Source organism: Oreochromis niloticus, linkage group LG10 (assembly GCF_001858045.2).
Source record: "Oreochromis niloticus isolate F11D_XX linkage group LG10, O_niloticus_UMD_NMBU, whole genome shotgun sequence".
Classification (NCBI taxonomy): domain Eukaryota; kingdom Metazoa; phylum Chordata; class Actinopteri; order Cichliformes; family Cichlidae; genus Oreochromis; species Oreochromis niloticus.
This window is the reverse complement of record NC_031975.2, coordinates 8,747,963-8,762,494: the sequence shown is the minus strand read 5'-3', so window position 1 is coordinate 8,762,494 and position 14,532 is coordinate 8,747,963. Positions and strand designations below refer to the sequence as shown.

The 14,532-nt window shown below is 38.8% G+C and overlaps 1 protein-coding gene across 2 annotated transcripts in view; it reads left to right on the top strand.

The window, feature by feature from the left end:
* Positions 1–13,451, top strand: part of gabrb4 (gamma-aminobutyric acid type A receptor subunit beta4) — a 56,609-nt gene extending 43,158 nt beyond the window's left edge. The window contains exons 6-10 of one of the 2 annotated variants that reach the window (XM_005471941.4): positions 1,578–1,715; positions 3,886–4,038; positions 5,095–5,351; positions 6,062–6,151; positions 6,446–13,451. In XM_005471941.4, the coding sequence (XP_005471998.1) occupies positions 1,578–1,715; positions 3,886–4,038; positions 5,095–5,351; positions 6,062–6,151; positions 6,446–6,799 (992 nt within the window). In that variant the 3' untranslated portion in view covers positions 6,800–13,451. The remainder of the gene's footprint in view (positions 1–1,577; positions 1,716–3,885; positions 4,039–5,094; positions 5,352–6,061; positions 6,152–6,445) is intronic. The other variant, XM_003450447.5, reaches the window with a different exon arrangement.
* The last annotated feature ends 1,081 nt before the right edge of the window (positions 13,452–14,532 follow it).

Here is a 14,532-nt window from a genome sequence, read left to right as displayed (position 1 = left end):
CATACGGGGCTATATCTTCACAGGAGATGGGATAGTGAAGCATGTGATTATGGATTGGTAGATTTAAGTCTTAAGCAAAAATGTGTTCTTCCTGCTCCCACTGCCTGACTACACTTAACCAAAGCACCAAATGAAAAACTGTAACAAAAACATGAAAGTTTGTCACACATAAATGTTCCAGATTGAGAAACAAATACAGTTTGTTTGTTTTTGGGGTTTTTTGTTTTGTTTGGTTTTTTTGGCCTGTCCCGTTTGGATCTTTAGCCATCAGAATTGTTGTCTGAAGGCCAAAAAAGATGCCTAGTGGACTTACTTTACCAAGTGGATCATCATGGCCTTGCCATATTGGTCCATTTGATTGACCTTTATTATAATTATGTATTTATTTTATTTTATTTTCAGTTGTTACAGACGGGACAGACATGACTGGGGGATAGGACAGGGAGAAAGAAAGAATGAAAGAAAGAAGGGGAGAGAAAGACAAAATAGAGGGGAGAAAAGAGAAAAAAGAAAAGCAAACAAACAAACAAACAAAGAAAAAAGAAAAAAAAACACCTGGATCACCTGTCGAGAGAAGAAAAAAAAGAACAGAAGAGAAAACAAACAAAAAAGAGCAACATAATAAATACAACACCATCACAATAAACTAGCTAACAGTAGATAACAGTAGATACTAAATATTAAATGTTATTGTGCAGCACGCAAGATCGACAGCGCACAATCAGCTTTGAAAATACAGTTTTTAAATGATGATAGCTTTTATTAAGGAGAAGAAACTATCTGAATCTTCCCGTCCCTATGAAAAACTAATCCCACATGCACTTTTTTGAGCCACCCTTGGCAGCAAGAACTGCAGTCAAGCATTTGCAAATAGTGGCAATGAGTCTTTCGCGTCACCGTGGAGGAGAATTGTTCTAATTCAGACACATTGGAGGGTTTTTTGTTTTGTTTTTTAGCAGGAACGGTCTGGCCCTTTTAAGGTCTTGCCAAAGCATCTCAATTAGATTTAAGTCTGGACTTTGACTGCTACATAACCCCAGTATGCATGAGCTTCAGGATACAAACTGATGGCAGGGAATTCTCCTTCAGGATTTTCTGGTAGCAAATCCTGGTTCATGCTCCTGAAGTAGCAAAGCAACCTCAGACTATCACATTACCACCACCATGCTTTTCTGTTGATATGATGTTCTTTTTTTAAATTTTTTTTTATAAAATGCTGTGTTAGTTTTACAAACCTCAGCTTTGGTGGCATCACAGACAGACAGACAGACAGACAGACAGACGCTTTTACCATCTAAAAAACTTAGAATTACTATTTCGTTTCCTTTGTCTTGCAGCTGAATTGTTGAATTGTTAAGATGATCAGAGTGAAGCTATTTTAGGAAGGCAGTCAACAGACATATAAAGACACAATGTTCCTGAACTCTCAATGACTTGAAAGCAGTGCAGGCCCTGACTTATTATCCATACTCATGTATCAGACTTCATACAGAAATGTGGTTGACTTTAACGAGGATTTCTTTATCGCATTTACACCTCCCTCCCCTGACTTCTCATTTGCCCTGACCTTCGCACAGATGGATATACAACAGATGACATTGTATTCTTCTGGGAAGGAGGAGACAATGCTGTTACGGGCGTTGACAAGTTAGAGTTACCTCAGTTCTCCATCGTGGCCACTCAATTGGTGTCCAAGGAGGTCATCTTTACTACAGGTAAGAATGCTTCACATCTATTTAGACAGAACCTGCATACAAGCACAATAAATCACAATAAAAATGCAGACATTTAGAAACTGAGCTGCTGGTTATGGAAGCCTGAAATGGTCCAGCAAACATCTTTTTTTTCACAAATTAGAGATTATAGAGAACTTAATACGATGAAGATGAACAAGTCTCCTTTTCTGGTTATTCATGGAGTTAACTGTCTCATCAGGATTACTCATGCAACACTTCTAAAACTCTTGATTTAGCTTTTATTTATCATTATTGCTATTAAAAGAATCATAACAACAAGAAAACCACTGCTGTGCACAGTGCACCATGAAGATGGAGAGCTATGATGAGAGGGAGGCTGTTTTTTCCAGGAATTAAACTACCAATTAACAAAACATATCTTGTTTACTTTAAACAAAAAGTGCAAAAGCAGCAGCTTTTATACTGCCTTATACTGTATACTTCTTGGCCTGTGGCAGTGCCTCCTTGCAATCTTGTCAGTTTGCTCGGCAAACGTCAGTGACTCCGGGGATGAGATGTGTTAATTAGAGCGCTTGAGAGAGATAAATAGCTTTATTAGTAGGTGAGCTTTTTCCCCTCTGAATACAGGCATGCTAGCTCATTATCCTTATTTGCAGTATTTATGTTAAGCTAACACTTCACTCTCTCTGTGCTTCGTATTCAGCGTACGGATTATTAATCTTCTCATCGGACTTTCAACAAGCAAAGATGTAAAAGCGACCTTAGACGTGTGACATGAATGTCCTTTTAGTTTTGTTTCAGCTGATTCCAACTTCCCTTAAGCAACCAGACAAGGGTAAACAGAGGAAAAAGTCAAATGTATGATTAATAATTCATTGAGTTTGTCGACTTCCAATAATATTTGTTGCTGCTCTTTATCTGGCATGTACTTTATCACATTTGATAAAGCATTTATGCGAATTTACCAGTCCATTAAAAGATTTACAGGTAATTCGAGGTTGCTACATTTACAATACAATACAAGTGAAAATCATGCAAAGAAAAAAAAAGTGGAAAATTGTCCTTTGGTGAGACGCACTACAGATGCATTATTCTTCCCAATGACTAGATGACAGATCAGTGACTTAAAGGTGGTAAGTCAGGTAACACACTGGTCCAAAGCCAACAACTACAGTGTCTATTGTGTGGTGGTGCATTAGTGCAATGGCACGGGTAACCTTTACATCGGTGAAGCTCCCATTAATACTCAATAAAATTCATGAAGATTTTGAAGCAGCACTTTTTGCCGAAAGTACTTTCAGCAGAATAATGTCCAACCAAATCCTCTTGGAGTTATAACATCGTCAGTCCAGAGTAAAAAAGTAAAAACCGACACTGGATAACACATTCACCTTTCAAACCTGTGGAATTTCATCTGTTCGGTTCCCAAATGCTCATTTTTTTGTTTAAAAACATGATGAGACGCAACACAGTGGTAAATATGCCCCTGTCGCAACTTTTGCTGACAGTTTCATACTCAAAATAAAATTCTGTTAGACATAAACATGCCCTTGCACGATTTCCAATTAAATATTGTGTTCAAAATGTTTTGCACATCATTGTATTCTAGTTTTATTTATGTTTTTTTTTTTAAATATCTAGTCTAGACAGCAGAGAAACCATCCATCAGTGTTTACATTGGCTGATAGTTTTCCTAGAAAACATTTTCTGGTAAGATTCTGCAATAAATGACTTACGGCACACATTTTCCTTCCTCTCTTAGCGTATAGGCATGCACTGCAATTATCCACCTTTAAAAATGGCCGTTTGTTAATGTTTAGAGGACAGAGAAAGTGCAAAAGAAAAGCAGAGCAGCTCACTGTGACAATTCTCAGAGGGATGCTGGAGCTGCCTGCTGAGATAGGGGGTTGCAGAAAAATCTGCCTCGTTTGCGACTTTCTGCCATGTTTAATTGGAATCGAACTTGTCCCTGGAAAGGAATCCATCGCTTTGGGGAAATTAAGTGCTCCATCTGAACAAATGGAGAAATGACTACCCTGCGTGTTGTCAAAGTGCAGAGTTTGGAACACTTAAATTGTGCCAACGTTTCTCCCTTCTTTTTTCCTTTCTTTCTTTTTTTTCTTTTTATTAATGTGTTTTCACTCTTCTCCTACTCTTTTCCAAAATCATCCATCCTCTCTCCTTACAGGTGCATATCCAAGGCTTTCACTGAGTTTTAGGATTAAGAGGAACATTGGATATTTCATCTTGCAGACATATATGCCCTCCATCTTGATCACCATCCTCTCCTGGGTCTCCTTCTGGATCAATTACGATGCCTCTGCAGCTCGGGTGGCCCTGGGTAAGCCGCAGCCACTGCTGCATTATTAAACTCATAACTATCCCTGCTAGAATATATTTATTATCACAGGAATGAACAACATGTGGCTGTCATGCAGTGTTACTTGTTCCTGTGTAACTCTGAAGCATATACAGGCAAATGACTTATAGATAATTACAACAAATGCACACCTAAAGGTCATAGTGTCAGATATTTTCAACAGGACATTGCGATCATGTGGAATTTCTTTTGTTCCCAGAAATTAGTCCAAAAATAGAATAACGCAACTATTTCAGTGAGACAGTATTTAAAAAATCTTTATTTTAAATATATTATTTTTATTGCAAATAATTAGTAGTGACATGGGGCCCAGCTACACTACCAAGATTGGTAACTTTCATGACGCTTATCCAATTTCTCAAGTATTCTCAGAGCATTGTCTGCCATGATAATTGAATAAAGTGCATCAAAATCTTGACTAACGCTATGATAGTAACTCTAAGATGTGCTCAGGGTGGCACGGTGGCATGGTGATGGTGCAGCATCCTCTCTTCGAATCCACCCCCCGGCTGGGCCCTTCTGCGTGGGGATGTTTTCATGGTCTTTCTCTGGCAGTCCAAAGACAGGCTTATGTTAGGTTCACTGGTGATTGTAAATTGGAGATAGATGTGAATGGTTGGCTGTCTCTCTGTGTTAGTGACAGAGGCCCTGTGAAAGCAGCGAACTGTAACTCTTACATTGGAGCCAATCAGTGGACTCTAGTAAAAATATGTATCCAATTACATTTACTTAACAATCCCACTTTTCTCCTTATCTCCTCTAACACGCGTTAAAGGCAAATATTAGTTAGATACTGCTATATTAGCAAAGCAATGCAAGATTAAAAGGGAGAAAAGAACACTGGAATGCCATTTTTGTCTAAGTAAAAGTAAATTGCTCACTCCTTTCACCACTTCTATCACCACGCAGTAAGTAACGATACACAAGTACAGTTTGGAGTAAAAGCGTGTACATGTGCATTATCTGACGGTCTCTGCGTTTTTTTCTGTGTGTGTGTGTGTGTGCTGCTGTACTCAGGTGTGACAACGGTGCTTACCATGACCACTATTAACACCCACCTTAGGGAGACTCTCCCAAAGATTCCATATGTGAAAGCCATCGACGTCTACCTCATGGGCTGTTTTGTGTTTGTGTTCCTGGCCCTGCTTGAATATGCCTTTGTAAATTACGTGTTCTTTGGTCGGGGCCCTGCGCAACAGAAGAAACTCAGCGAGAGGCTGAACAAAGCCAACAATGAGCGCACAAGATACGAAGAGAAGCGCCTGAGGGAACAGGTTTGCATCTGCCGCCTCTCTCTCTCTCTCTCTCTTTTTTCCCCCTTTTTTTGTACTCCACCTCTCTAAGTCAGTCAGAGTTCAAGTACAAAACAACGATGTTCTGCACATAAGATTTTGAGCCACAGCCATTTTATCCAAAGACACATATGCATACACTAGTCCCTGAAGTAATCTTCTACAAGCATACTGATGCCACCACAGCCTAATATGCATTCACCGACCATCATCCATTGCTTCTCCCTCAAGCACTGACTGCTTTTTATCGAACATAGCCTTTTTCATTGAGATACCTATTCATCTAACTCAACAGTGGTGTAAACATTCCCATTTCTTATTTAGGTTGTTGTCTATGTTTATGCTGTAGGCTTTATTCACTCTCACTCGGCCGGCCTTATATTTCAGCGCCTGTTTTCCTGCAAAATGAAAAAAAAGAAAAATTGGATAAACATCAAAACGCAAGATAAGGAAGCATCAGCACTTATGCAATTTGCCAATGACAGATGCTAAAATGGAGTGAAAAAAGCCCCCCCCCCTTCCCCCCTTCCTGTTTTCCTGTGTGTGAGGTACTAAAAATGCTATGCTTATTCAAAAGTTGTTCCTGTTAACTCTATGTCTTATGCCTTGTGTAATTTCTGAGAAAATGTGCTTATTTGCCAGTATTTTTATAGCCGTTTAATGTTCTCTTCATTTTTCTTTCACATTGCAAGGACTCCATTTCCGTGCCGTTTCAAACCAACACCTTCAGGTCATTTACACAGCGAAGAAATCTGTATCTCGAGGAACAAAGAAAAGTTGGGGTACATTTATTTAGCAATCATATCAGCTGTAGGCCAGACCTCACGATAAAGTAACTTTTGTTAAAAACAAAGAAAATAATAATAGCACTAATATATAAAGAAAGTCTTGTTAACTATTTCTGTTGCATGCGAGAAATGACATTCCATATCATCCCTGCATTTTGCTTAAGCTTGACAGCTTGTGGGATGGGAGGGGGGGTTTAACATAAGTATCAGTTTTAATGGGATTAATGGGGCTGCTCCTTGGCATTTCAGCCCTCGCTGAATCTTTGTGTCTTTCGCCGCTTCGCACAGGTGGATGCTTATGGAAACATCCTCCTCACCACGCTGGAGATGAATAACGAAGTGATGCCTTCTGACGTGGGGAGCAGCGTCAGTGACTCTCGGAATTCGGTCATGTCCTTTGACAGCTCCGGGGTCCAATTCAGGAAGCCCATGGCGCCCCGAGATGGCTTCAGCCACCACTCGCTGGATCGGAGCGCCATGCGGAGCCGGGCCAACTGTCGGCTAAGACGACGCTCCTCCAAGCTCAAGTTGAAAATCCCCAACCTGTCAGATGTTAGCACCATTGACAAGTGGTCCCGGGTCATTTTCCCTATCACCTTTGGATTTTTCAACCTTATCTACTGGTTGTACTATGTGAAATGATGTGCATCCCACAAGGAATCATGGGCCATATTTTGAGAGCACATTAAATTGGCTTTGATACAGTTCCAAAATATGTATACACATATACGAGTTGAACATATGTATATGCATATTTCTATATATTATATTTATATATACACATGTGAAATCCGAAAGACCTTTCTGCTGTACAAAGTATTAATAGGATGACTTGAATGTTTAAGAATAATTGTGAAAGAAGAATTTGGAGGCTTTGAGTTTCTTTTTCCTGCTGAAACGAACAAAACAAACACGAGATCCCACCAGGGGGTTTTTGGAACTAAAGACTGCATGATATTTTTGCTAAAAAAAAAAAAGAAAAAAAAGAAAAGGGGAAAAAAAAGAGAAGAAAAAAAAGAGAAAGCGAAAGCTCTCGAGAGAGAAACGATGTCTCAGAGTCCCATTGACTTTTTATTGATACTTACTGTAATCAAAAATCCTCTTCTGCAGCTCATGAAATCAGTGGTGGCTTGTCTGTTCAGGCATCAGCTGAGTGAGATCCTTGGCACCCCCCCGCCCACTCCCCACACGCACCGCTACAGCCGAATCCCCCACCTCCCCCACCCCCGCCATCACCCATGGATAACATGCACGGAAATCTCCGGTTCTACTATGTACAGCAACCTTGTTTGGATTATGTGTTGTTCCTTGGGTTTTTTGAAGTGATATCGTTCTCTTTATCAGACATCAGCTCTGGCCTAATGGTCTCCATTAGAGGGCTGCTCAGATGGGGGACGACCGCCGCATTCTCGACGAGAGTCAACACAACCCTTGTATTCCTTTCTCTTCTCATGTTGTTTTTAGAAACGCGTCCTCGCGGGAGGGTGGGGATTGGGTGGGGGTGGGGGGTTGGAGGTTGAGGGAGAGGGCTCCTTTTTTTTCATTACGGTTAAAAACAAAATACTGATTATTGTAGATATGGTTTTGACTTGAAAAATACTGTGATTTCAGAGAGTGTCAGAACATGTTCTAGAGCTAGGGCATTACAAGATAAAAGAGTCAAAGGTATGCATTACTCATTTTGATTGTTTGGAGAAAAAAAAAGCATATTCTGTACATTTTATCATTCAGTATTCTCATGAAAGTATATTTGTGCTGTTTCTTTCCTCCTAACGACGCTCTTTAGATGCAGCGTTCATTGACGTCATATCCTGCTTTGTGTTTGCTAAGAGGAAACGGAGGATTGCTTTTGTGATTCGTTTGAAATTATTCTGCAGTGAAGATGTGCGAACATGTATATTCAAAAGAGTCAACATATCCGCATACAGTTTGACCAGTTGTCATTGAGTATATAGTATTCTTTTTTTGTTTTGTTTTGTTCGTTGAGCATTTTTCTCAGTGTCGGAGGCTCTGAGGTCGAGATTATTTGATCGGGATAGTATCGGGCAGCACGTTCAGAAGGTGGTGGGGAAAAAAGTATTCAACATTTCAATCTTAAACTCAGTCAGTGCCATCCCACACATGCGCCAAACCCCGAGGATCAGAAACGACAGCCTATAAGCAGGAAGGATCCAGTGATTCTTGGGGGGGAAAGTGTCCCAGAAATAGCCATAAATTGAATGATGTAACAACCAAAAGGCCTACAATCCATATGGATTATTGCTGTTTTGCTCAAACACAAACACACACACCTACACACACACATGCAGACACACACACATTGCATTTTCAGTGCTCAGGTTCATTTGCAAAGAAAAAAAAACTCTAAGATTTTGTATTTCATTAATTAATTCATTGTATTTTTAGTTTTTTTTAATAGGCCTGGTTAATAGTGTATATAGGTTGAAAAATTGTAGCCACTAAAAAGCGTTTATGATATTAAAGCAGATAGACAGCTGACACTCTATAAAAGTTTTGAAAGACAGAAAAGAGAGCAGCAACATACACAACCAAACCTAGTAGGGGCATTGGCCCCGGAGAAACATATAAAAGTTACAAAGAGAGCAAATGTGACCTACACACAAACATCTGGGATAAGACTGGCATAGAAGGGCAACATATTAATGAAGTGAAGGTGTCTAAGGTGAGTTAAAATAAAAGGAGTGCTAATCAGAAACCAATTTGTCTCCTTACGTCTTAGTGAAGTTTGTATTGTGATGTGGCCCAAGCCTTGAGCTGAGTTTAGTATTCCTTATTGTGTACATTTTATGCATTGTTGTCTTATTCTCTAGAAGCAAAAAACAAAGAACAATCACTGTTGAATATAAAGCAACCCATGAAATCATACAGAAAGACAACAAGAGTAACACAAATACATAGTGTAGTGCGTTTATATCGGATATCTTATTTTTGTTCCAGCAGCCAAGTAGTCTGCTGTCTCGGTGATCTTAAAGTCTAATCATGTGGCCAGAACACAGCGATTACTGAAGAAAAGGAAATAGTTATTTATGTGAAAATTTGACCAAGCCCGGGAGCAGGTTCTCTTGTTAAGTGAAGATTACATATTCAGTGGTGTACTGTAGCAAGGGTAAAGGATAGAAAGGGGGTGGGGTCTTTTAAAGTTGCCAAATGAAAGTGAGTTAAGGCTGTCAACAAAAAGCACAGGCAGTGGTTACGACATGCCTAAAAAAGCCCAGTACCAGTTTTAAAATAGCATTTCACTGATTTAGCATTACACTCCTATCAGACTGTCAGACTCTGGATGGACAGTTTAGAGCAAAAAGAAGGAGAAATGTCTTTTTTTAAAGTAAATTATTATTCTCATAAATCTTTTCATGTTAGAGTCTTGCATCTACAGAGAAACTCCACCAAAATGACATCACTTGGAGCACAAAAGCTTTATGCAGCTTCGTTCACATATGCAGTAGTGCCGCCCAACACCCGCCCAACTAATGCTAAAGTGGAGTGCCCCTTGACATAATTATACGCATCCCTGTTACACATATGCTGCAATTTTAACATATGAGGATGTTCTGATGTAAGACATTCAATTGACATCATTACTGTACACAGTCCTCAGTTTTCCAGTCGTTTTTTTGCAGTCAGATTTTGATTGCACTCCCACAGTATGGACAGTCGACATTAGGGGTGTCACGATAACCGTTTATTAGCATTAACTGTGATATTTAGGAACGAAATATGGATCTTGTGCTAATTATGCACATGTAATAAATGTTTTGTCTTTGTTTTTTTGTATGCCTTTGTAGAGTTACACTCACAGTCCCTCATCACTTCCATGCAGTTGTATTATGAGTTTCATTAATTTGCCAAAAAAAAAGAACCCAAAATAAACAAAGTTATATTAGAATTTGACTTTTGAATTTTTTTATTTTGATAATGTTGTTGTTGGGTTTTTTTTTTTATCGTGACAGCCCTAATTGGTAAGTGATACACAGAGTTCTCTGAGTTAGGGAGAGAGATATACATATTCCAATTTATGTTGCAGGTTACAATAAAACAAGGGTAATGATAAATGGAAGTTCATACCAGTAACACACAATTTACTAATTTTTGTTTTCAATTTTAATGAATTTTTGTCATTTCATCCCGCGCTGCACACTAACAGCTTGTCAAACTGTTTGAATGGAATTTGGTGGATCTTCGCTAAGAGTTTGGTCAAACTATGAGGCCAGATTATACCGTTTGTTCTAGTATAAACAAGCACTTTTTGTTTGTTAAAGTATCACAACCACAAGTGTTTTTAAGTAAATCGGTGGAACGCGTTTGACTAGGGTTCAATGATTTGCACTTACACTACATTTTGTGATGTAAACTGACACAAGTATCACATTCTTGTTCAGGTTGGTTTATTGCCAGAAATCAATTCAACCATCCATTTTCATATATATATATATATATAAATATTTTTTGTCAATAGTAAATGCATATCTTTAATAAACACCAAGCAAATACGGAGGGAAAACATTAGCGGCCCTTGCATGCTCGCAGAAGAAGAAAAAAAATACAACAACAACAAAATTCCACCACTCATTTCGGGGAGAACATGTATTACCTGCTTTCTGAACACGAAATCAGCACATTGTTCCCCAAAAAGCTGTGAGGATCTTCTGTTCTATGCTTTCACTTTAAATTTTTTGCTTATATGAGAGAGAAAATAAATTTCTTTTGACACAAGTTCATGGAGTGGAGCAGGAGGAGGAGGAGAAAAAATGTGTTGAACTGATTTCAATGTGAATTTTCTTGCCTCTAGTGTATATGTGTAATTACATGTGAATTGTACTGTAAATATGATATCTTTCACTTAATAGTTCTTAATGCATGAACAAAAACATGGCAGTTCGTAATACCAGCTAGCCTCACTGCTAATGGCATGGACAGCTTCTCTAGCATTGGCATACTTCTGCAAACGAAACCTAAAAAATGAAACAGAAGAAATACACGGTGTGAACAAAATAATGGAGAAATCAATGCAAAGTCCTCTGACAGTGAAGGAGTTTCTGGTGGTCCTGAGCTTGTATCGGTTCACCCGTTCCCTCCAGAACAAGGCTAATGCTAATGCTGTTGAAGATGCCTGGAAATTACAGTATGCGGCCTTGGTGCACTCTCAGCGAATGGGAATTTCCTATTAACTTTAGGATTTGCAGAAGATTTCAGTACAGGACACCTGCTGCATTTACCTCAGCCATGGATAAACCACTCAGTCATCCGCAAATCCTCTCAGAAAATTAAGGGCACGATCGGCTTGCTGGCTCGTAGAGGCTAGAGGAGCAGGTTTGCCTTAAGAAGGCGAGTGGGATGTTCTTACCTGTTCCTCAACAAGACAGTCGCATGTGCCCTTGAGCAAGGCATTCAGCCAGTTGCCTAAATGCAACTGCTCAGTTGCACAAATCTGTGTAGGATGGTAGTGAAGTATTTTTTAACGGGGGTGAGGGTATTAATGCAAAATTATTCCCTGGGTACATGTAAAGATCCACGAATCTCATAGTATTATTAAACTGTTTTGATTAGTTAATGTGGGCTTGTGCTCTTTTCAGTGTTCTATAAAGTGCCACGTTAAATGCCATTACACATCTTACCAAAGTTTCATCTCCAGTCCCCACATTAGCTCGCTTCATGTGGCACTGAAAGAGTGAACCACAACCACGCGAGCATGTTGAACCAACCAAAACACCAGAACAAGGCTGACTGGCTCCTCACTGTTGGAAGAACTTTTGTTGGTGCATTCATTATTTTGTATGTACCTTGTAACTGGTTTTGTTTTGCATGACCTGAGTTTTAAAAGGTTAATTTTCCTACATTTTTACTCCGCACCATCTGATTCATCTCCACAGCCAGGAAGAGAAAGATTCAGTGTTTACATGCTCAAAATTGCACTTGTTTTACAGCCAGTTCTGCAAATCTTGTGAAACAAACTGTTCATAAAACTGGAGGACGTATCGCGCGATTGTGGCAAAAAGCGAATATGTACCTCTGCAAAAGTAACTGTAAATCACACAATTTGGAACAGATGCACCAAGCGGATGCTGTAGTTTTATCAGGTTCAGCATAAGCATTAACATCAAACGCCCTTCAGCTACAAAGGATGTAAAGGATGCTTGCTATTAGCATCTGAACGTAAGCCATGTGACTGCACAGTGAGTTGGTGTTCCCTGTATTTTCCTCTCTAATAAGTTGCCTCTGGTTAAGGTCTGTTGTCGGTTACTATACGAGGATTCCCGCAAAGAAGCTGTGCTGATTCCCACTTACGCATCAGTTTACTGTACCTCTTTCTTTAAAGGAGGAAGAATAGATCATGTTTAACCAGTAAGTAAGAAAATTATCCAACACTTTTTAAATTTTGGCAATGGAAGAAAACAAAAAAAGAACCCCACAAGATAAACAGCCCATTATTTTGCTTTTTCCTTTCGTTTCGGTATAAATTAGTAAATGATTTTTCTTCATTTCTGTGTTCATTTCGAATTTATTGTATTCGTTACATTTGTTATGGATTGTTATTCTTACTGTTGTTGTTGTTTTATCATAAGAAGGAAATGTAATTCATCTGATATACTGGCACTGGAAGAAAAATGCATTTGTTTTTTTGTACTGTAATTGTTTTGTTCACATTGGGCGCTTATTTGATTCAGTTGTTTAATAAGGTGTTTGATTTCATTTGGAGTACCAGTACTCATGAAATCAACATTTGTGTAGTATGAAGTTGTATTTTTTTTGTCAGTGCAAAATTAATGTTATAGTGTCGATCAGCTTTTTTAGGTGTTTGAACAAAATGTGTTTTTTACAAATACAAGGTGTTCAAGTATGTGGTATAAAAAGGGTTATCATTCAAACAACCGACTTTTTACAAATAAAGGCTTATACAGTAAAGAAAGCTAATGTCTTTTCATTTGCCCTTTGTGGACTAATATATGACACCGTTTCGTTTGACTTTTGATTAATTTCTTTTTCAGATATTAGTCCCCAAAAGGTAAATAGCATAAATACAATGTTGCAAAATACGAGGACAAAATCAGGTATTTGCCATTGCTACTCCAGGTTGTTGTCAGAGCTCTCACCTCTTAGCTGGTGTCTTGCTTTTGATAAGGACTGCTGGATATGAAGACAGTCTGAAAACAAAAATTTAAGAAAAATCAAGAGTGTCTTCTTTTAATTTGATTACAAAACATTGCGCGTTTATGAGAATATACCTCCTTTCATACCCTATTTCCTGAATAAAGACGCAAAGTGACTCCTGCTGACAAGTGTAATATTTGCCCCTTTTTCAATTCAGGAACTATTAAGATTCATTTTTCTTTACATTCTTTACAGATGTATGATAATAAATCGTAGAGCAGGAATGCCTTTGTGGGGCAGTTTGCATTCTACAAAACACATGATGATTAATTTGCTCTTTGCTAAGACTCTTTGTCCTCTGGCTGAGGGCATGGTGCTATATATGGTTGCACATTAGGGTTGTTTTTTTCCTGGATGCAGTCTGGGCTTGAACTTTTAGGTGGTGAAAGTGAATAGAATAGGCTCTAAATGTAATTGCACCTTGAGCAAAGACAGCAGTAATGATCCAGAGAGAGATTTAAAATATGTTGCACAAAGGCATCTAAACTTTAAGAAACGTCCATTACTGACAAATCAGCTTATTGATTATGCAGATCAAGTAGCACGGTGGGTTTGGAGGGGCTTTGGGATGCAACCTGTGTCCCTCTCGTCAGTCTCATTTGAAGCAACAACCTGAATAAAAGCACATCAGTGTTTTAAATGTAAAGCATGTACTTTTACCACACTACCAACATTCTGTGACCTCTGAATGATCTAACAAGGCTTTTCATGCACAGACAAAATGTATTAACTCGTTTCGATGCTGTTTAAGGTCTGTTCATCAGCTGTGCTTGCAGTCATACTCAGAAAGCACAATATTTTCCACTGTGTGAAAGCCATGTTCCTCCCAAAGTGCAAAGACATTCAGTTCAGGTCCACCAGAGGCTTTAAATAGCCTTGTAGGTGTGAATGTGTTTGTCTACATCCATGTTAGCTATGTGATAGACTGGAAACATGTCAAGGTGAGCCCTTGTCAGATCCCTAGTGCTTGCTGAAATGGATTCCAGCCCACTCCTGTGACTATGGAGAACATAAGGTTTAAGAAGTGGATGGATACTTGCACTTTATGTGTCTTTAAATACATGTAGCTATCTGTGTAGTTGCAATTGAATGGAAAAAAATATGGCTTTAGAATAAGTAACCAAATCAGCACATACCAGAATGTGCTGTTATTTGTGTATCAGTAGATTTAAAGAGTCATCAGTTCCAGGCCTCTTAATGATTTT